This window comes from Rattus norvegicus, chromosome 7, assembly GCF_021556685.1.
Source record: "Rattus norvegicus strain SHRSP/BbbUtx chromosome 7, alternate assembly SHRSP_T2T, whole genome shotgun sequence".
Lineage (NCBI taxonomy): Eukaryota > Metazoa > Chordata > Mammalia > Rodentia > Muridae > Rattus > Rattus norvegicus.
This window is the reverse complement of record NC_141540.1, coordinates 107,279,572-107,301,902: the sequence shown is the minus strand read 5'-3', so window position 1 is coordinate 107,301,902 and position 22,331 is coordinate 107,279,572. Positions and strand designations below refer to the sequence as shown.

At 40.6% G+C, this 22,331-nt stretch overlaps 1 protein-coding gene across 2 annotated transcripts in view; it reads left to right on the top strand.

Moving 5' to 3' along the window:
- Kcnq3 (potassium voltage-gated channel subfamily Q member 3) overlaps positions 1–22,129 on the top strand; it is a 298,118-nt gene extending 275,989 nt beyond the window's left edge. Inside the window, exons 11-16 of one of the 2 annotated variants that reach the window (XM_087556053.1) lie at positions 3,669–3,871; positions 4,802–4,904; positions 6,757–6,888; positions 8,875–8,973; positions 11,155–11,239; positions 14,346–22,129. In XM_087556053.1, the coding sequence (XP_087412179.1) occupies positions 3,669–3,871; positions 4,802–4,904; positions 6,757–6,888; positions 8,875–8,973; positions 11,155–11,239; positions 14,346–15,080 (1,357 nt within the window). In that variant the 3' untranslated portion in view covers positions 15,081–22,129. 2 annotated transcript variants of the gene reach the window in all.
- Positions 22,130–22,331: the final 202 nt, after the last annotated feature.

Sequence of the window (22,331 nt, the reverse complement as noted above, 5' to 3'; positions counted from 1 at the left end):
AAAAGGAAATATTGGGAGTGCTGACAATCAGAACGTAAATAATTTATCATTAATACTAAGAGTAATTTTAGCAGATTTTAATGTGCTTTAATAGTATCCCGCACTGGCTCCATAGCCTAGGGAGCTATTTGCCACCTGTTCCATCTCACTACCTTCTGCAAAAGCAAATGTGATGAGATTGTACATGGTAGAAATCCATCAGAATAACGACATGAGATCGGGTTGGACATTTTTGCAATGGTAGTATTCATGTTAATAGCATACTGATGAAGTTCCTGGAGCTTCATGAGATTACAAACAACAACAGAGAATCACACCATGGCTGGATTTTGAACCCAGCTACCTGGATCCCTTCAGATTTATAGTCCTGTATGTTTTCTAGCCAGGGATTCAAATAACCAGGTAGTACAATTAAACAGTGGTCACAGGAATTAGAACTGACTCATCTTCCTGTGTTCTGTGTGACTTGGAACACCCCACAAAACTTCCCTGTGGCTCAATGTCTTTGCCACTGAAATGAGAACGGTGCTAGTACTGACCTCATGTGCTGGTTGGGATGCATCTGTTCCACCTGAAGAGCAAATGCTTACTAGGGATCAGTGTCAAACAATTGTGTACTATTTATGTGCAGTGGGGAAAACATTGTTAGGAGAGCAACATAGACAAGCATTTGCTCCTTTTGGTCTCTGTCCTTTGCCTTTATCCATAAGAAACTGGTAGAGTTTCCCAAATTGTTGTTTAACTAAACTATCTTTAGATGCTGCCAATGCCCTCTAAGCACATATTATTTAACAGAAAAATCATCAGTGACTTAAATTTTGAATGCTGGTGGCCAAGCACCATGGATGAGGACATCTATGGGAATATTGCATGTTGGATATTACATTGAACATCTGGATGGGTTAAAGTGTTATCCTGGAGGCTAATGCTGAGGCACCAGCTAAAGTTTCAGATGAGCGTAATTGTAATTCAGAATTAAGAATAGATATACATTCACCATGCAGATATCAGAACACATCAAAGTTCTGGATGTCAGATCATTTTGCACCATTGAACATGGCTAGCGTTCCCATGGAAGATGGGTGCTATGAGCAGAAATAGAAACCCAGGACCAGTTTGATTTTACTTTTACATCCCCACTTCATCTGTTTTCAGTTTTCAAATTCAAATGTGGATATTGTTTGTCTGCCCTTAACAAACCAGGGACTCTTACTCTTGAAGGAAGACTGTTGTCAGCACCTTCTCCACTATACTCCAGGAATAGTGCCTGCATTATTCCCTGGGAGTTCATATGGAGAGGGACAGAAATGGGTTTTGAAGTTCACTCACCAATGTTGCCTTGCATTTCATTATCCACTGGGGTCTTGGATTTCATGCAGCCCAATTAATAAGTAAGCTGAGTATCCACTTTCCTGGAGGGAGAATTCTGTAAGCCTCTTAGGTGTGGGGGCTGTGAGTAATTCCGAGCTGAGGCTGCTATGCCGATGTATCTGTATTCCTAAGACAGTCTAAAGTGCCATCTGAGACCACTGGGCTATTAAATGAGCATGGCCAGAGCAATTCAGACTTTTAAGAGATGCAGTGAGGCATCTGGATTCCAAGAAAATGAATCTTGAATTTCAGAACTGATAGCGTAAGAGGGTCTTCTCATTATCCTTCCGGTATTCAGAGGTCATGCTGAAATTTCAGGTCAGGACAAAGTGGCTGTCGTTCATCTTGTCTTTATTTAGTTTATCTGTAATTAATATCTTTACATTTTATCTTTTACCAAGGCAGAATGTTGAGTTTTAAGGCAAGTGTTAAGTAGATATAAAATGCTATATAAATCCCCAAACTTGTCTCACTTCACATTTTTTTAAAAAACAAAATACAAAAGCCTGCCTTTATGCCCCAGGGAATTATGGTGATCCTTTCCACACATGTCATCAGCTTTCTACTGCTTCTGCAAGAAGAGGATTATTTTCTAAGATAGTGGTGACAGCCAGTGCTTACTGAACGCTTCCTGCATCATAGATAGGGATAAGCATTTCCCATGCATTAGCACATTTGACATATAATAACCCTGTGAATGCAAGCATGAGGTCACCATCTTGCACATAAGGAATCTTGCAATGATAAAGTTACATGTCCTAGGTTACATGGCTTATCAAGATGGCTCCACCCAGCCTGAGTTTTGTCCTTGAAGTTTATATGCAAGGTATGCTAGCTATTTAGAAGTGCCAAGGAGAAGTAGGGGCTCTCCCTACTCTGTGATGAAGGAAAACACACCTGCCTTCGAAGCACTAGAGTACTGAATTTCCAAGAGTGCACATTCAGACAGAGTTTCAAATGGCACTTAATAATGAGGCTGGCTGAGATGGCAAGAAAGGGCATTGGAAAGCAATAGGACCTGGTTGTGTGTCTTGGGGAGTGGTGTATATGGCAGAATACTTATGCTGCATATGGTAAGATGGCTCAGCAGGTAAAGGTCTTTGCCATCAAGCCTGATGACTTTAGTTTGGTCTCCAGAAACCACATGGTAGAAGGAGAGCGCCGATTCCAGCATGTTTTCCTCTGACCTCCTCATGTACACAGCAGCACACACACATGCTTGCACAACCACACACAACATAAACGAAATACCTAATGTAATACATAACTATAAAAGAAACACTGTATTGAAACAGACTTATGAAATATGTTTTTGATAGAATCTAACAAGAGCTTCTCTGTAGTGTACCTTGTGCCACACATACCTTTTGCTGGGTTCAACACCCTCACAATATTGGATCAGGAAGGAGTTTGTCATCTCCACTAATAATGGAAAGGGATGCTAAATTTTGATTGAAAGTTAGTCATTTGAATCTATACTTTTCCCACCAAAGCTTATGAACCAACTATGTTCTATCAGAGGAATCTGTTTGTGGATAGCAGGTTAAAATGTGCCTGCTCTGTGTAATTTAGGACATTCTTCTGTGTTTGATTTGTGTGTGATGAAATTTCTCTGTGCTCATCACTATTTGGACACCAGGAAATGATAAGGAGACAAATGAAGTTATTGATTGAGAGAAGAACATGAAAGTCAAAGGATTTCTGTTGTATATGATTATATATTAGGAACTCCAACTTGTCCATGGAGGGTTCATCACAAGCATCCCCCATAGAAGCTATAGATAGTATCAAACCCTATAGATGCTGTATCTTTTCCAATACATGCACATTATGATAAATCTTAATTAATTATTGTAAAAGACTAATAAAGAGAATTAAAACAACTATAAAGATATTCTCAGAAAAGTAAAGTAAATGTACCTTCTCTCCTTCTTTAACTTCCCCTGAACTATAGTGTAATTTTTAGAGAACTTGAGTGCAGGCACTTGAAACTGCTTTGGTAAAAGTTACCACTGCATACCCTGCCTCTGTTTTAGGTTCCACATAAACACAGGAGGAAATCCAGGGATGTTGGAAATTTGCTCAAGATATAACCAGTAGTAAATATTCTGAGCTAGAATTAGAATTTGAGCCACTCCCCAACTCCATCCAATTCCTATCTGATGTGTCAAGTTAGTCCTTTGGGTGCACAGTGTCCACACATCCTCAGAAGAGAATGTGATTCTTTGTGGAGGGATGGGAAGTTACAAGAACCTGCACTGAAGGAGGAAAATTGTTCACTTTTGCTTATTTTGTAGCCAAAAGCTGGGTCTCTTGGATCGGGTTCGCCTTTCTAATCCTCGTGGTAGCAATACTAAAGGAAAGCTATTTACCCCTCTGAATGTAGATGCCATAGAAGAAAGCCCTTCCAAAGAGCCAAAGCCCGTTGGCTTAAACAATAAAGAGCGTTTCCGCACCGCCTTCCGCATGAAAGCCTACGCTTTCTGGCAGAGTTCTGAAGGTAACACTCTTCTCCTCTTTCAGCTTCTCCACTTCCTCTCCTAACCCTCCCTTCTCCTTCACACCTTTCCCCCTCTCCACTAAAGACCTCTTGGATCCACAAAGCAAGTCTTTCCCATCTCTCCTTCAACCAACTTCATGCCTCATTTTACTAGAGTCTTGGGCTGGATGCACCAGTAACATAGTCCATGACTCAAAAATGAGAAAACTTCCCAGTGGGGAAGGCTAATATCACATCTATGCTTCAAATCAAGCCTTTCCAAGGAGCCTTGGGACCTCCACTGTGACTGATAAGGGCAGCCATGATGAGTCAATTGTCATGGAGAGCGGCTGTATAAAGAGTCAGACACACAGTTATCTGGAGATATACACACTAGCACTCCCAGAAATTGAGAAGAGGCATCAGGAAAATACCCTGTGGGTTAAATACTACAGAAACAATGGCCCCATGCACCTATGTCACTTAGTGGTAGGCAAGACAAGGAGGTTGTCCTAGATGTCTAAAGCCACCAAGTGGTTCACATTCATTGTTTCCTTCTCCCTAAAACCTCCAAGGTGTAAAAGGCTCAGACAGTAGCCTCCCAAAGTCATAAGCAGAAATCCTGACAGAACAAGAACCCAACTCACGTCTGTCTCAGTGTGAGACCCACACCTATGGCTCATGTGATCATCCCCACCTGCAGAGCTCTCCAGAATTACCTCCTAGCATCCTCCTCCATTGCAGTTATGACCTTCTCCATTCCTGATTCAAGCTTCTGGACCACAGAGTGGGGATTCTAAAGATGGGTAAATGATATCACAACTGGGGTCCACAATATGGGACTAAAGATGAGATGTGAATAATATATACACAGGAGATTCTGGTTCCATAACAGTCTCTGAGATTTTCCATTTATGATGGATTCCATTGACATACACTTCTCCCTCACAGATGCCGGGACAGGAGACCCCATGACAGAAGACAGGGGCTATGGAAATGACTTCCTCATTGAAGACATGATCCCCACCCTAAAGGCTGCCATCCGAGCTGTCAGGTGATGATCTTTCTTCCCACCTGAATGCCATTCCTAGGCTCCAACTTCATGCCCATTGGACACAGCTGGTAAAGTACCTTTGGAACCTGGGAAGAGGAAAGGAGCCTCTTCCTGGTCACCTTGAGCCAGGTTCTATGAATGCTTTATACTCTAGGAGAAAGCTACCCTCAGCACAATGATTCTTTCTTAGACAACAGTCAGAGAGACACCTGTTTGGAAACAGTGTTGCTTTAACCTTCCTGATAGCACATCCATCTGGGCCATCTCTATCTGGCTTTAGTCAGCATATATCATCCGGGTCATCTCTCTCTGACTTTACCCAGCATATGATATGAGGGGCGTCAGGGTGTATGATATGATCACATGGAACTTTTCCTCAACATTCACCTCAATTTTTAAGGATAACTTTTTTCTGCCTTTCTTCTTCTATTCTTTAGAATCAGCATTTTATCAGGGTAATAAATTATAGATGCTTTTGTCTGATCAAGAGAATATAATATGCTCATTTCTAGTTTGCTTGAGAATTCTTCAGGAAAGTCAAGGGAGTGTGCTAACTCTTAAAGAAAATACACCAGGCTATGAGTATATTCTCACTTTAATGGGTGGCAGAAATTAGTTACACTATCTCCAGCAAGATGTCCAGTCTAGTAGACAAGTGAGAAAAATAGTCTTATAAGATGTGGACTCCAGCAAAGACTGAGTGTGGTTCCTCACTGTGATATATGATATGACAGGAAGGGTGTTAGGTAAAAATGCATCTGTTACACCTGTTGACTGATCAGTCTCATTCAAGGAAAACCATTTGGTCATACTGACCAAGAGGGGGACTCCGCAGAGCTATTCCAGGCCTCTGTCTTTGCACTCCAATTTGTATAATTTTTTAGATGCTTTAATTCAAGGAATAGCAAGCCTTATCTATGAATGGCCAATGTCTTAGGTTTTGTGGTCCCTATGTCTCCATCTCAAGAAATCAGTATTGCCATCCTAGCACATATAGCCACACACAGCATAAGTGAGGGAGTATGGACTGTGTTCCTTTGAAACCTCTGAGCCACCATTCTGAAGCACAGAAGTTGTTCCCCTTCAGTGAATCGAGGTAAAAGGCAGGTATAAACTGGCAAGAAATTCTGTATCATGAAATTTAAGACAAAATGAACTTGAATTGTGTCATTCAAGAAGACACCTGCCAAAGGTTATTGGTGGGGTCTGGGTGGGTAGAGTCTCCTGACACTCTGAGTGATTGTCTGTAAGCTTGGGTTGGCACTACGCATAGAAAGATGGAGCCAAAAGAGGGCATCAGCCTTTAGGGGGAGCATTATTGATTTTTCAGGAAGGAGAAAGTGAAGGTGTTCCCATACTATACAGAACCTGTATAAACTCACAGAACAGAACCCTCAGGAACTCAGAGCAAAAGAATTAGAAACTACTGCTCTAGTTTGGTTTTCTCATTCATTTGTTTGGGGATCTTAAGACTGATCTACCTAAGACTTATTATATAGTCACAGGTGACCATGAACTCCTGATCCTTCCCTCTCTACCTGTATGTTCTGGAGATATATTGGGAGACTTGTTCATAAAGTGTGAAATTTAGTGTCTTCTATGTGATAAATGTTCAACAGTTTTTCAGAGTTGTTGTTGATACAATTTTATAATTATTCAAATGATTGAATGAGCGGCATTATCCAGCCCAGCAGATATAGAGGTACAAGACCAGAACCCAAGACCAGCATTCTGCCATCTAGGGACCTTCCCTTTATGTTTCTTTCTCTGTGTCTGGACTTTTCTGGGTAGGCATTGTTGTTTCTTTTAGTGTCTGCCCATGGTGAACAAATGCCTCTCCTTTGCCTTATAGAATTCTACAATTCCGTCTGTATAAAAAAAAATTCAAGGAGACATTGAGGCCTTATGATGTAAAAGATGTAATTGAGCAGTATTCCGCTGGACATCTTGACATGCTTTCCAGGATAAAGTACCTTCAGACAAGGTAATACATTCAAGTGGGAAAAGACTGTATTCTCTCAACTCCTCTGGAATCCAAGTCATATGGCTGTAGTATTTCAAGAAACAGGCATTCAGAAGTGATCCAAAATGCAGCAGAGAAATTTCACAAACAGGAGGGCCCATCTAGCACTGTGAATATATGGCCAGCAAGCTTTACTCTTCAGACTCGGCCTTGGCATGGAGTAGAGAGTAATGGGACCATAGTGACAAGGCTTCTGTTCATTCCAAAGAAGACAACTGTTACTATTTAGTACAATTTTTCAAAGCTCCAGAGAAGTTCTGGTATATTTCCATGGCCAACATCAGCTTGCTGATTGGCCTGATAAAGAAAAGAAGACACGGATATATTCAACAGGTTCCTACCTATGGTGCTTTGGATAACTATAAAACTGATCATTTAACAGCTCAGCTGATATTTTTCTAAGTGTAAAATTTCAACCATACATTAAGAATTTATTTTCTTAAAAATTTAAGAATTATTTAAGTGTTATTTGTAGCAGTGGAAATAACAAGGTAAATTGACACCATGTAACGAGATTATTTTTAGATACCACCACTTTTATTGATCTCCTGTACTTTATATATATGCATCTTGTCCATGAGGATCCTGTAAGGTATTTATCACAAGTACTCTAATTCTGATGGAGAAACGAAAGTTTTGAGGCCAGATGACTAACTCCAAATTGCTCAATCAAGAAATTGAAAACATAATAAATATGTCATGTATGATCTCAAGAACTCTGCTTGGATCTGGCAATCACATGAAGCAATGTGCTATATGTATATGGTATTAGCACAAAAATGGACAGGCATTTGCTCCGAAATACACGTGGCATGATTGATGTAATTCCCTCGTTTGAGGGACCTGAAGAGAAACTGACACAATTCAAAATTCATATGGCCATCTGCCTCCTTATCCAATGGAGTATCTTCCTGACTTAGTAGGAGCACTGCACCAATGAAGCCTTTGGTGACAGTATTATCTTGCAAGTATATTTATTCATGACTTCTAGTTGTCCCACACATAGTGGTAAATAGCAAGTCAGGGTTCAATGGCTGCCGAACAAATGTATTATGTACAAACAATTTTTTAATCCTTCCATGCTCTCATCTATGCAAGTATGGCTGTCTGAGAAATAGAGGAAGATAGCATGCTCCCAACAATAGGCCAGACTCCAAAACTATCAGGCAGTTTTAATGTTTACAGGATAGACCGTTACACTGTCATGATTTTTGATAGTTATCAAGAAAAAGTGTTTCTGGGGATTGTACTTGGAGGTTGCCTGCCAAGATGATAAATTGCATACTTCAGTGGGCCAGGCAGAAAAGAGGCCTAACTTTGAAAGATGCTGTGAGTGTCTGTTGGAAATGAAGCTAGGTTCCCAGAGAAAAACATGACCTAAGATTATTCCCTGGATACATCTTAGTGGTCATCCTGAGTCACACCCCATTACCTCATCCCCTGTCCCACAGCATCCGTCTACTGAGCTGGGGTTTTGTACAGCAATGGAAGCAGGTGCTGGAGCTAGAGTTGAACCATCTTTCTGTGCAGAATATCAGGGTTCTATAAAACTAAAAATAGAACTTGGATAGATCTTCTTTAATCAGGTAGTTTGGAGATGGACAAAAAAGGTCGAAGATGAGAGAGACTTGTAATATGCATGTGACATTTGATGGAAGAACTAAGGCATAACCCTTACCCCAGCTCTGTAGATTGTCTCCCTCTGTTACCCTAGAGATGAGAAAATGTTCTCACTCCCTCAGACTGAAGAAGATAGCAATATCTTGGCACGGCAGTTTCTCTCCATATTCTCTTTTGCTCATCCTCTGAATCCCTCCCCCACCGATGTACTTACATAGTCCAGAGCCACATTTGAATTAAGAAATGTAAGGATTTTTTCCTCACAACGAGAAAGCTTTGTTTAATCTAATCTCTCCCTTGCCTTTTATTTCCTTCTTCTTCTTTCAGAATAGATATGATTTTCACCCCTGGACCTCCATCCACTCCAAAACATAAGAAGTCTCAGAAAGGGTCAGCATTTACCTACCCATCCCAGCAGTCTCCAAGGTGGGGCTTGTGTTTGTGGAATAATGCACTGTTAGGACAAGGCCTATGCAGTATATCCACACCCAGATCTCAGCTTTGGTACTTTATGTAGGTGAAATTAACCCTCTTCCAAAGAAAATGAATGGAGACTTGGAAGGCAGGTTGAGGCTGTGGCCATTTGAAAACATTTTGTGCAAGTGACCTCATGTTTCTATTTCAAGGATGTGTAAATGATACTTATTTCTGTGGTTTTTCAAGTAGAAAATAATCAGTTTCCTGGCTATAAAGCAAGAGGAGACTCATGAGTTCTTATTGAAACAGAGAACATATTTAATGTTAGTAGACCTAATGTGTTCTTGGTCAGCTCATTTGCTTCCTCCTGCACCGTAGCCTGGGGCTTGACTGACACCCCTTCCAAGAAAAAGTGAGAGAAGGCATTCAGATGCCAGCAACTCTAACAGCACTGGAACTCAGACAATTCTCCTTAGCCCAAAAAATATTTTAAATTTTTGAACAAATATTGTCCTTTTTAAGGTCCACTGTTTGCATCTGTGCCTCTTTGTTCCAAATCATCTTTAAGGCAAGAGAAGTAAGCAAGGAACTGTTCATCTTAGAAACAAGAGCATAGGGGTGGTAAAAGAGGCCGTCTACTCTTCAGCCCTAGGCTTGGAATGCAGTGAAGAATAATGGGACCCTTCTAGTGGGAATGACTGTTACTATGTTCTGCTATAGCTAATATTAACAACCTGTTTTCATATAATGTAATTTCTATAGAAAGTAAATATATTTTAGAGAATTCCATTCTGATACATTTTTTATTTATTTTATTTTAATTAATTGGTTAATTACTTTGGTGGTTTTGTGTTGGTTTGATATTTGTTTTTGAGACAATGTCTCACTACCTAGTCTAGTCTAGCCTTAAACTATGTAGCACAGGCTGGTCTTAAACCCATGGCACTCCTTCTTCTTCAACCTCCAGACTAATGGGACTGCAGGAATGCAAAACTACATTCAACTAACAACTTCCTCATTTATGAGATGGTATGGGAGCTGCTTTAAACTTTTTAAGAGTACAGTGTGGTAGTATATTCTTATAATTCCAGCATTTGAGAAATGGAACAGGAAAGATCTTGAGTTTGAGACCAACCCCAGATGCAAATTAATAAATAATATAAAATAGCGTTATATAGACCATTTCCTGTGAACTCTCACATGCAATCCTCTACCTCCATGGTAGGTATTTTACCACACCTGAATAAGATAAGTGACACTAAGAGATATTAACTCCCGAAGTCACAAAACTCATAAGAGAGTCCGGGAGTTTGACAGAGGTCTGTAAGCATAAGAAATTGCAGAGCTGTCTTTTGTAGATTTGTAACACAAGCAAAACTTCACCCAGGAAAAAGGTAAAGGGGCACTCAAAACTCTAATTTTCCCATGTTAATTAAAATTTTAATTAAATATCAAACTGAATTTACCTATGCAGGACAAATAAAGCACTGGTGGGCTCAATGTAGCATGAGGCCACTAATTTTTGAAATTTTAGTTGAAAATGGTTCACACAAAGAAGTAATTTAGCAGAGGCAATGACTTATGAGAGGGAGAAACCAGCTATCAAGAAAAAAAAAAAACACGAATGGGTTTTAGCAACATCAAGTTTCCCTGAAATATCTCATCTTCACATAATATAAGAATATTGGAATGAACTAGAATTTAGGCAGTTAATAATTGCACATGGAGAAAGTGCAGCCCTTCCCTGATTCTTAGAGCACCATGCTAGCATTGTTTTGTGGATGCTGCAGGTGTTTGCCATTCTTAACAAAATGAACCATGTGAAATGTGTATGCCTACTCCATAGAAATTCGGAGCTCAAACACTACAGTAGGAAAGCCCTAAGACTGAAAGGCAAAGGAATTTAATTTAAATGAATAAACATTCTAGTCATTGTTAGCTGTTTGGTACACATCACAAACACAAAGCAAAGCCTCTTTTGCCATAACTTCCGGTGTGTCTCCTCATCTTCCTGTAGGAAGATAAGTATGCAATCAGTAGTCCTGACTAATCATGCCAAAGGAACCTTCTTAAGGTTTTGTCAGTGTGTGTGAAAAAACATGGTCCCATGTGCATGGTCTTCCAAGTTGGGATGGCCTTGCAGAGTCAAAACAAAGGTAATGATCTTAGGAACTTTTGACTTTTCTTTAGGAATGAACCATATGTAGCCAGGGCAGCCACATCAGAAACTGAAGACCAAAGCATGATGGGGAAGTTTGTAAAAGTTGAAAGACAGGTAAGCCCTTCTTTCCCTCACCAATGTGTGTGTGTGTGTGTGTGTGTGTGTGTGTGTGTGTGTGTGTGTGTGTGTGCGTGCCTTTCTCCTTTTCATTTTAGATTTATTTGTTCTTATTTTATATGTATGAGTGTCTTCCCAGCATATATGTTTGTGCAGCACATGCATGACTGATTTCCTGCTGAGATCCCTAGTACTGGAGATATAGATGGGTTTTTTAATTAATTTATTTTTTTATTCATCTTTATTAACTTGGGTATTTCTTATTTACATTTTGATTGTTATTCCCTTCCCGGTTTCTGGGCCAACATCCCCCTAACCCTCCCCCTCCCCTTCTATATGGGTGTTTCCCTCCCCCCATTACCACCCTCCCCCCAACAATCACATTCACTGGGGATTCAGTCTTAGCAGGACTAAGGGTTTCCCCTTCCACTGGTGCTCTTACTAAGCTATATATTGCTACCTATGAGGTCAGAGTCCAGGGTCAGTTCATGTATAGTCTTTAGGTAGTGGCTTAGTCCCTGGAAGCTCTGGTTGCTTGGCATTGTTGTACATATGGGGTCTCAAGCCCCTTCAAGCTCTTTCAGTCCTTTCTCTGATTCCTTCAACGGAGGTCCCGTTCTCAGTTCAGTGATTTGCTGCTGGCATTTGCCTCTGTATTTGCTGTATTCTGGCTGTGTCTCTCAGGAGCGATCTACATCCGGTTCCTGTTGGCCTGCACTTCTTTGCTTCATCCATCTTATCTAGTTTTTAACTACCATGTGGATGCTGGGAACCAAACCCAGGTGATCCCCAAGAGCAGCACCTAGTTTTCACTGCCAAGCCACTCTTCAAGCTCCATAGAACTGTCTTCCAGGTGCCATTTTTTCATATGGAGATAAAGAATAATAAATATCACCTACCACTTAGAAAATGGGAAAAAAAGATAAGATATGGGAATTAATTTTAATTCTCCAGCTTTGCTTTCCTGGATGAGTGATGATCATCCACAAGTTACTTACTGTTCTGAACCTCAGAATTGCTTGTCTGTCATACAGGGAATTCAATACATCATAAAATTGCCATAAGGATTACATGAGCTGACGCATGTGAATTATGTAGAATGTTAGCTAGTGCACAGTCAATTGTCAACAGGTGGTCACTGCTGTCCACACATGGTGCTTAATAGATGTTAGTTCTCTGTCCACCATCTCATGTTTCTTTCTCTTCTACTCTAGTCCCAATCTTTGGGTAACCTTCATAAGGAGGCCAAGTTATGGGTAAGGGTCATTCAGGGTGCGAAGAGAGGTTCACATAGTACACCCCATGTAGCTCATCTCTGCAGTACACCAGATAAATGACTCTCCATGACATTCCTCCACGATAGATATTTTTATCCATCACCCCAAACGAAACTCATGTAGGGGAACTGAAAGAAAATGTCAGTGGCTGGTCTCTTGCTTCTTATTTTTTCCTTTCTTTTTTATTGAATACTTTATGTATTTACATTTCAAATATTATCTCCTTTACCTCCCTCTACCTTTCCCTTCTTCTATGAAGATGCTCCCACTCCTGCCCACCTACTCCCAACTCAACACCCTGGCATTCCCCTACACTGGGTAAATGAGCCTTCACAGGACTAAGGGCTTCTCCTCCTACTGATGCCAGACAATGCCTTCCTCTGCTACATATGCGGCTGGAGCCATGTGTCCCCCCATGTGTACTCTTTGGTTTGGACTGATGGTTTAGTCTCTGGGACTCTGGGAGGTTGGTTGATGTTGTTCTTCCTATGGGTTTGCAAATCCCTTCAGCTCATTCAGTCCTTTCCCTAACTCCTCCACTGGGGTCCCCATGCTCAGTCCAATGGTTAGCTGAAAGCATCCTCATCTGCACCAGTAAGGCTCTAGCAGAACCTCTCAAGAGACATGCAAATCAGGCTCCTGTCAGCAAGCACTTCTTGGCATCAGCAATAGTGTCTGAGTTTGGTTATTGTATACGGGATGCATCCCCGGGGGCAGGGGAAGTCTCTAGGTGGCCTTTTCTTCAGTCCCTGCTTTACTCTTTTTCCCTGTATTTCCTCCTGTGACTACTTTGTTCCCTCTTCTAAAAATGACTGAAGCATATACACTCTTGTTTTCCTTCTAATATGTATAATATAGTCTGTAAATTGTATCTTGGGTATTCCAAGCTTTTGGGCTAATATACACTTATCAGCAAGTGCATGCCGTGTGTGTTCTTATTTTTAAATTTTAATTTATAATCCTAATTCTTGTGTTCACTAGTCCTGTGACCTTTCACAGGTTATGTTATCTCTCTGGTCACTGCTTTGTCACACATGAAACAGAAATCACAATAGTGCTTACCTTGTAAGGTTGTAAAAATTAAGTCAATAGAGTACATGAAATAAAGTCACATAGTTGCTGCCTAAATAATCCTTACAACTACACCTCAGATGTCCTTTAGCCATGACATGTCATGAGACTCACAACATCATCAATCCAATGAGGTTCTTCATTTACCTGATTTTGTGAACTGTCAACTGTCAGAAAAGAGAAAAGGAATAACACACACAAAGGTGCCCAGATGTGATTTTTCAGGGAAGGAACATCTCTGTCACACAGAGATGTACACACACTTGTACATTTGTGCTCCAAGTACTCCCATTTATGAATGGCATACCCAAAGCAGAAACAGATTCCTTAATTGCCCGAGGGTCCCTATTGGGTCTCTAGGTTTGTAAAATTCTATTAATGCTGACACTACCCTTCAGTGCTTATGTTACCAAGCATTAATAACAGACACTAACAACCTATATGCTTACTTAGAAGGAAATGTACTTAAATGACTGAAATAGTACCATCTCTTCCAAAGGAGGAAATTAAAAGCCTGTAACCCTTATTCACAAGCTCCTGTGGACTTATAGTCTTTGGCTATAGGAACATCCTTGCCTGTGTGTTTCTAAATGAATGTTAATATGTATATAGGGCCTTCTAGCAGGAGACATGGGGTCAGTTGTAGTTGTTGTTATTACTAAATCTTGTGAAACAACCCTTCGGAGAAGCATCAGCACAGTGACTGTGACCCTCATGCCCAGAGAAGAGTGATTCCAGGTGCTTGTATTTTTCAGGTTCACGACATGGGGAAGAAACTGGACTTCCTCGTGGACATGCACATGCAGCATATGGAGCGTCTGCAGGTGCACGTCACCGAGTACTACCCAACAAAGGGGGCCTCCTCCCCAGCAGAAGGGGAGAAGAAAGAGGACAACAGGTATTCTGACTTGAAAACCATCATCTGTAACTACTCAGAATCAGGCCCCCCCGACCCACCCTACAGCTTCCACCAGGTGCCCATCGACAGAGTTGGTCCCTATGGGTTTTTTGCACATGACCCCGTGAAACTGACCAGAGGGGGACCCAGTTCTACAAAGGCTCAGGCCAACCTTCCCTCCTCGGGAAGTACATATGCAGAGAGGCCCACAGTCCTGCCCATCTTGACTCTTCTGGACTCATGTGTGAGCTACCACTCCCAGACAGAACTGCAAGGCCCCTATTCGGACCACATCTCACCCCGCCAGAGACGCAGCATCACTAGGGACAGTGACACACCACTGTCCCTCATGTCCGTCAACCACGAGGAACTGGAACGGTCTCCAAGTGGCTTCAGCATCTCCCAAGACAGAGATGATTATGTATTTGGCCCCAGTGGGGGTTCGAGCTGGATGAGGGAAAAGCGGTACCTGGCAGAAGGAGAAACAGACACAGATACAGACCCCTTCACGCCCAGTGGATCCATGCCTATGTCATCTACTGGAGATGGTATTTCAGATTCCATATGGACCCCTTCCAACAAGCCCACTTAGAAGGGGTCACTGGCTGACTCCTGGTACTGTAGTCAGACTTTGTACAGCTCACTTACTCTCACATCTAGTGCTTAACAATGAGGACTCCAGTGGCTGTGTCAAGCGCATGCATGTGCGCGGTGGCCCCCCTGCAAGCAGGGGCTTCTCACAGCCTTCTTCCTCCCCATGTCACTGCAACAAAGTCGCTTCCTTTTCAGCATGGTTTGCATGACTTGACACTATATAAAATGCACTGTTAGTCTCTTCTAGATACACATTTATCTGCTCTTCCTTTTAATCACGATTGAACAAGTACAGGGAGACTTACTGATGAGCTGTGCTATTTTGTTTGGTTGGCTGGTTTGGGTTTTGATTCGGATAAACTGAGAGCATAGTTTCAGTTATTTCTAGGCTCACTTCCCCTTTATGTAAAATGCTCCAGTTAATTTATTGTTTTTTAAAACAAGGAAATAATTTTCTCAATCAAAACATACTGCATTACAATGAGGGAAGCCTCTGAGCAAACAGAAGAGCAGGAACAAGATAGTCATTCAAACCCCAAAGCCAAGATTTCAAACAATTATCTCACTAAAGGAAGGCTGACAAAATTATTCAAAAGCTCCCCAGGGGATTTGGCCTACCCCATTGTTCAGAACTGTGCCTCAGTTTCCTTATCTATAAGATGTTGGTGATCCAAAATATAACGTCACACGTGTTATGGACTGGTGAAGAGAAATCTTACACACATACCACAAACATAAAAAAAGTTCCCAATTTATGTAGCCAAAGATAATAAAATTTACCAGAAGTGGGATGACCTTCTAAGCAGGAGCTAAATTTGGTATCTTAAAATGAAATTCCAACTCATTCTTCTGTCTTGCCTGTTCTTGAATCCAAAATGGAGATTAGAACCAAGAGCAATTATCATTCCATGTCCTCTATTTCAAAGTGAGAAGTTTGGGGCACAAGGCAAATGCCATGCCTTGAGACACTTGGCTGTCCTGCTGAGAACAAGGACTCAAAACCTCTACATGAGGACTCACTCCTTGCCCCAGTCTTCCCTCATACTATCCTAGTTGCATACTGGGATCCAGGAATTCTGCCAAGACACCAGCACTCTTTATCCATACGATGCAATCCCCAGTCTTTACTCAAAGGGAGAAAGATGTCTGCTTTGACTGCAAAGCATGCTTATTTGATGCATTACAAGTGGGATCCAGGATGAGGAATGCAAATTAGTCATAAATATACAAATAGGAAGAATTCCCAGAATCACCCATTTTTACTCCTCCTGATTTTTCTTAATGAAAATACTAGAGCCACACAAAACTATAAGAGCTCCTGAGATGACAACTTACAGCCTGGAAATCCCTGCCCTGCTACAGAAGGATTGATGTTAAGCACAAGCCACCACGTGGCCTATTGGAAGATATTGCTACTTGCTGAAAACCTCCAATGGAAAAGGTTAGACTCTGGCTACTCTTTGTGGAACGCCACACCAGAGTATTAGTATCTTAGTCATTTCATGCCTCTAAACACTGGTTTTAAATGGTTGCCATGGTGATCATCATGATGATGGAAATACCCTAAATAAGTGTTTGAATACAACTCTCACCAGTGCTGTTTCTGTGTTGTCAAGAGCCATAAATATCACAGCAGACTCCTGGGTGACGTTTTCATCAATTTGCAATGTTAGTACTCTGTGCTGTGTTGGGGAGAGGCTCCTCAGAGATCGATTTCTTACAACCTACATGCTGATTGGTCCTTTATAAAGTACTGAGAATACAGTAGTGATGAAAGTTTGTCCCCTGATGATAGGAACTTAAACTCAAAGCCTGCAGCTCCATGAATGATGGCAAGCACTGTGAATTAGTAGAGGAATAGCCTTCATGGACAGTATCACAATGGATGTATGTGCAGTTAGTGACCTTTAAGTCCAAGGCAGGCAATATCTTAATACACTCACACACATTGGAAGAAAAGCTTTTCTTATAGTTTTCAATTGATCTTTTTTCTGGCAATCTGAAAGACAAAGACTGTGGACCTCCTCCCTTAGTTCTTTCAATATGACTTCAGTGGTGCCATTGTGGCTATAATCTAAGAAAACTTACACCTCTTCCTAGGGATTTGGCTCTTGAGTATGATCTTCCTATAATTTTTTTTCACCAGAAATAGCTGTCCTGCCTAGCATCTAACATATGGTATTCTTTTTTCTTACATGCATGAGTTATCAGAGACAAAAATGATAAAGAATAAACTGTGCCACATGGTTTTTCCCTAACATAACATTCTCTCACAACCTCCTAGAGTTGGTAGGTTACATTTGGATGCATTGCTTCAAGAGTTCAAATGGGAATCTTGGCCAAGAATTCTTTGAACTGGAACTTGCATTGTTTTTCAAGCAAGCTCTAAGTGAGTAGTCTTCCTGGTGATTCAAAAATCAGAGTGGCAGGAATTAGTTTTGTATTGGATACCAAGCTAATATAGGTCTAGTCAGTTGTCTGTATCAGCCAAATACATATTTGACAAAAAAAAAAAAAGAATACTAAGGGTCCTAAGAGCTGCTTGTTTCCATCTAAGAAAACAAACAGAAGAAAGATAATAAGATAATCTGGAGTCCTTCTCTTGCAATATCATTAAAAAAATAGTGTAGACCAACAAACCAAAAGTACTCATCTGAACCTGTCAGTACACTTCATGGCCATCATGGCTGGCATACTGGTCCTCTGTTGAAATGTCATTTTGTGTTCTATAAAGATCTTTGTAAGATGAAAGAATCTCAAGCAGAGTAATCCAGGATGATCTATATCAGAAAGCACACCGGTAACTCTACACCTTGCCTAGGATGTCATAACAGTTTTAACAGAAACCCAGAAATACTGAAAAATTAATTCCATCATAAAACCCAGGAATGGGTTTCTCAAGTAAACCTGAGAACACATTATATGTATTTGGCTGCCATGTTTTAAAATATATATAAACTTTTAAAATTCTAGAAAATGGAGATGAAAGTATAACCCAGTGGTAGAGTGCTTGTCTACCATACATTAAATTTGGGCTTTGATCCTTAGCATTGCACAACACAGTGTGCATGTACACACACACACACACACACACACACACACACACACACACACACATATGGCAGACATATTTTAGAGAAAAAATGAAAGAAAAGAATAAATTTTAAAATGCTAAATAACTATCAGGCTGAAGAAAAATGAAATTGTTACTTTTTAATGTTTAAATATTTCCATACAAGTGGATTCTAAAAACTTAAGAAAAATAAAATTGTAGAAAGGAGGGGGAAAAACCCACTGAATTGAGAAAGGCCTTTTAAATAACTGTTTGTAAAAACTTAGAATTCAGCCTTACTAGATATGATACTAATGTTGTAAAATCTTATTTTTATGAAGAAATAAACAGAAAACACCAAAGTGTATAGGTAAAACCAAATTTATTAACCAACACTTAGGCATCCTATACTTTTCTGTTCAAAGCCATTCCTAGACATTGTATCTCAAGAGTAAACAGCTTTAGAAAACAATGCATAGCAGAATCTACTCACAGTTTGCCAAAATTATTCTCATAATTTTATGCTACTCTGAGAGTGTAACAAAGAAATATTCATTTAGCAAGATTTTCTAGATATCACGGAATACCAAGAATTATGCAACAAACATTCAAAAACCAGGAAGATAGTCTCTGCTGTAAGAAAGCTTGTGGCCTCAACTGTTGATGGTAATTTTAGACTTCCTACCTGATTTAGTGGCTGCGGACAACTGTATTATACCGATATGAATACTCCTGCACTCAGAGCACTGAATGGGGACTTTGCGTTTGTGTTTGTCACTCTGGACTTCATAACATCCAATAAGCAATGCAAGCACTTGGGCTCCACGTTGCTATAGAAAACAGCTTTCTTCTCTATGCCCTGCCACAGTGGAGACAAGACAAGTAGCTTGGGCATCTGTTTCCCCATATTGACCAAAAAGGGCCTAGCACAGGCCATGGTACAACATCTATTTGAAAAGAAAAGGAATTCACTCTGCCCATGGGATCCTGAAGATCAGAGTGTGGAGAAAAGAGAAGAAACATTCTCAAAAGTCAACTATACTTCTGACAAGACTGCCAGATAGATCCTGCTTCCCATACTCCATTGCTAGCCCAGATGATGCCTCATAGAATAGATATTCTTTGGTTATCATGAGTATAGCCCCCCCCCCCGAGGAATCTAGGACCACAGAGGTGTTTTTGGCTTACAAATTTGTCTTCACTTGTCCTCAAAAGCATGCTATTTCCACCATGAACTTTAACCTACACATGCTTTCTGTATCCAAAAATATTCAAAATGACATACTGCTTTTACATGGCTCGAAACTGACCCATCTTTACCCTAAACAGGGCAGCAGGTCGCAGCTCAGTGGTGCCCAGCTATAGAAATCTTATGTGTCAGAGTACCTATGTAGCTTTCATAGGTTTGGAAACCATGGTGTGACGCTAGTGTTGAAAAAACGAAATGGTATAGAGATGACTTGTAAAAAAAATTGCATTTCGAATCACTCAAAACTAACTATTGCAGTCTATTTTAAATTTTAAGTGAGACAATCAACTATGTAAAAAGTCCTTAGTGCAGTGACTGGTTTATACCAAAACTGTTAATAATTATTTGTATCTGTTTTTATAGTATGTATAGACTCCATTACATCAGTTAGTGATATTATCTATGGACTCTAAGTTTACACCAGAAAATATTTTTTTAGGAAAAAAAAGCTGGTGAAGATATAATCCTAATTATTGCATGATAAAGCTAGGATATTTTTAGTTGTTCTTTAAACATGTACCTGTCTGCAACTGAACATGCTTATTTTTTCCATCAAAATGTGCAAGGAATACTGGAAGGAGCATTAAGAATGTGGTTCCCAGTTGCTAGCTGGTCAAAGTTGTATTGGAGAAAGAGTGCCAGATGTAGCAGTGTTCTCTAAAACATGACATACAGGGGATGTAGACAAAAAGAACTAATTAAATATGAAAGGAAAGCCAACTGTGGCATGATGACTACCACGGAGCACCCTTGCCATGAATGGGACATCTTCAAGAAGAAGGTCAAAACTTGTTCAAATTCTTCCTTGTAGATATGGTTTTAGCCTTCAGCAGCCTTAACGTCAGTATCTCTCTAGAATCAATCACAGTTCAATATATTTGAGGAGACGTAATTTCACATATTCTAAAATGCTCAGAGGAAGACAGTGATCACCCATACTTTTTAGGGCAGGACATAAATGCTCAAACAACAGGGGCTCTAACCAAGTCTCATGGTGATTAAAATAAAGATCAAATTGCAGAGTGGTCCTTAGTCTTGGGTGCCCTGACTCATGGTCCAGATTTTAGAGAAAGGGGAGTATTTCTGGCGAGCATAGAAGGTAAATTTTCTGACTCTCTTGAGAAACAGCTGGGCCAGAAATGTTTTCTTGAGACTTCACTGTATATCTAGAATAGGACTGATGCTCCTATGTCATAAAGATGTCCTTCTGAATGTTTTATCTTCAAAGGGCTCAGAGAAACCTCTTGCTGATGAGCACACCCTAGGGAAAGACCGAAGAATAACCTTTTAACCATAAGCACGATTAGTCTCCGCCCTTCTGACTATTCCTGTTTTGTCTCTTCTTATGCTGCCAAGAGTGGACAGGTTCACCTGTTTGGTTCATCCCTGGACTCATTCAGCTCCACTCACACCTTGAGTTGCATCCTCAGATATAGGCCCACGGAATGAGACTTCTCCATAGGTTTAATTTAAGTAGGATATGATTTCTTTGGGAATCTGACTTGCCACAAACTTCCAGTTCTACCAAAGTTGACTTTGTGTACTGGAATATCTGGGCTTTATCTGAGCATGCCTGGTTCTTCTCACTTGACCTTAGGGGATCCTCATGCTTACCATTTCATAGACACATACTCTCTGGTCCTCTACTAAAAGTTACATTGAATCTGTCCTTCTTAAAACATATCATGTCTGTGTAAATGTGGTAATACTTTTGGGGGAAAAAACTGTTCTCTTCTGACTTACATGCAGATCTCTAGAGTTTCCACTTGGGCTGTGCTTATATTTGCCAGAATTTGACAGTGCTCCCCCAAAATTAAACCCATTGGTAAGATAGGATTTCTTAGTGATCCTGGTTTAAACTGATCGAAAAACTTCTGAAAGATTCAAAGAGAAAAGTGACACACTATGGTATGGCTTTGGTTTACTGGATTATTTTAAAGATTGTCGTTCTGCTTGAGTGCCTCCCCCCTCCCACCTCCCCCAATGGTACTCCTTTAAGATTGAAATAAGTGCCGGGAAGGAATAGTAATCTTTTGACATATTAAAAATTAAGAGATCTATGTAACCAGAGAGTGGCTTAAAATTAGCCAAACCCAGCCTAGTGCTTTGGATTATACCAAACTACAATTGGAAACAAGATTTATGAAAATGAGAGAAAGTTTAATTCCAATGCTCCATTCTCCAACTCTGCCCACAAAACTAAAGTCTGGGGTAGAAGAGCTCCCCACCCCAACTCTCCTTAGGAGTTGCATGCAGATGCCTGAATGCTGCATCCTTAGTGTAAGCCCACTCAAGGACTGTTATTGGCTGCACAGAAATCAAAGTGGAAAGAAATCAGCTGCCTAGATGTCACATAGTGCAAGAGTTAAAGAACTGAGATTTTACACAAAACCATGGATCTCAAAAGCTTTTCCTGCCCCCTGGCCCTACCCCAAGTCTCGCAGGGCAATAGCAATGCTCCCCAGCCAGACCCTGTGGTCCCTAAGAAGACTTTTCCTCTGCACAGTCAGCTTTTTAATGAAAGGATTGCAGACCCACCCATGCCCTCAAGAGTAGAAGAATGACTGTCAGCGGCTCCCTTTGGCTATTCAGCAAGTCCTTTGAATGTTTTCACTATCCAGCTGTCGGAGGCAGAAAGTGATGCCACATAAATTATTCACACAGATCACATTGGAGTCCATTAGCCCTTAGAGTTTGGTGGCCACAGATATTCCCACAAACACCCTTTGTTCTCTGTCCCCACAGATCCTCTGTCACTGTATTTACCTGAACAAGTTCAAAAGTATCCCGGGCTCAGCTGACCCTCATCTTCTGTCTCTAGACTGTATCTTTATTTCGGGGCTTTGAAATTTTGCAGACACAAACAGTCCTTTAAAAAAATGTTCTCTGAGAGGCCAAAAGTGCAAATCAATTATTACTCCATCTTTCAACATTAAGAGAACAAGAAT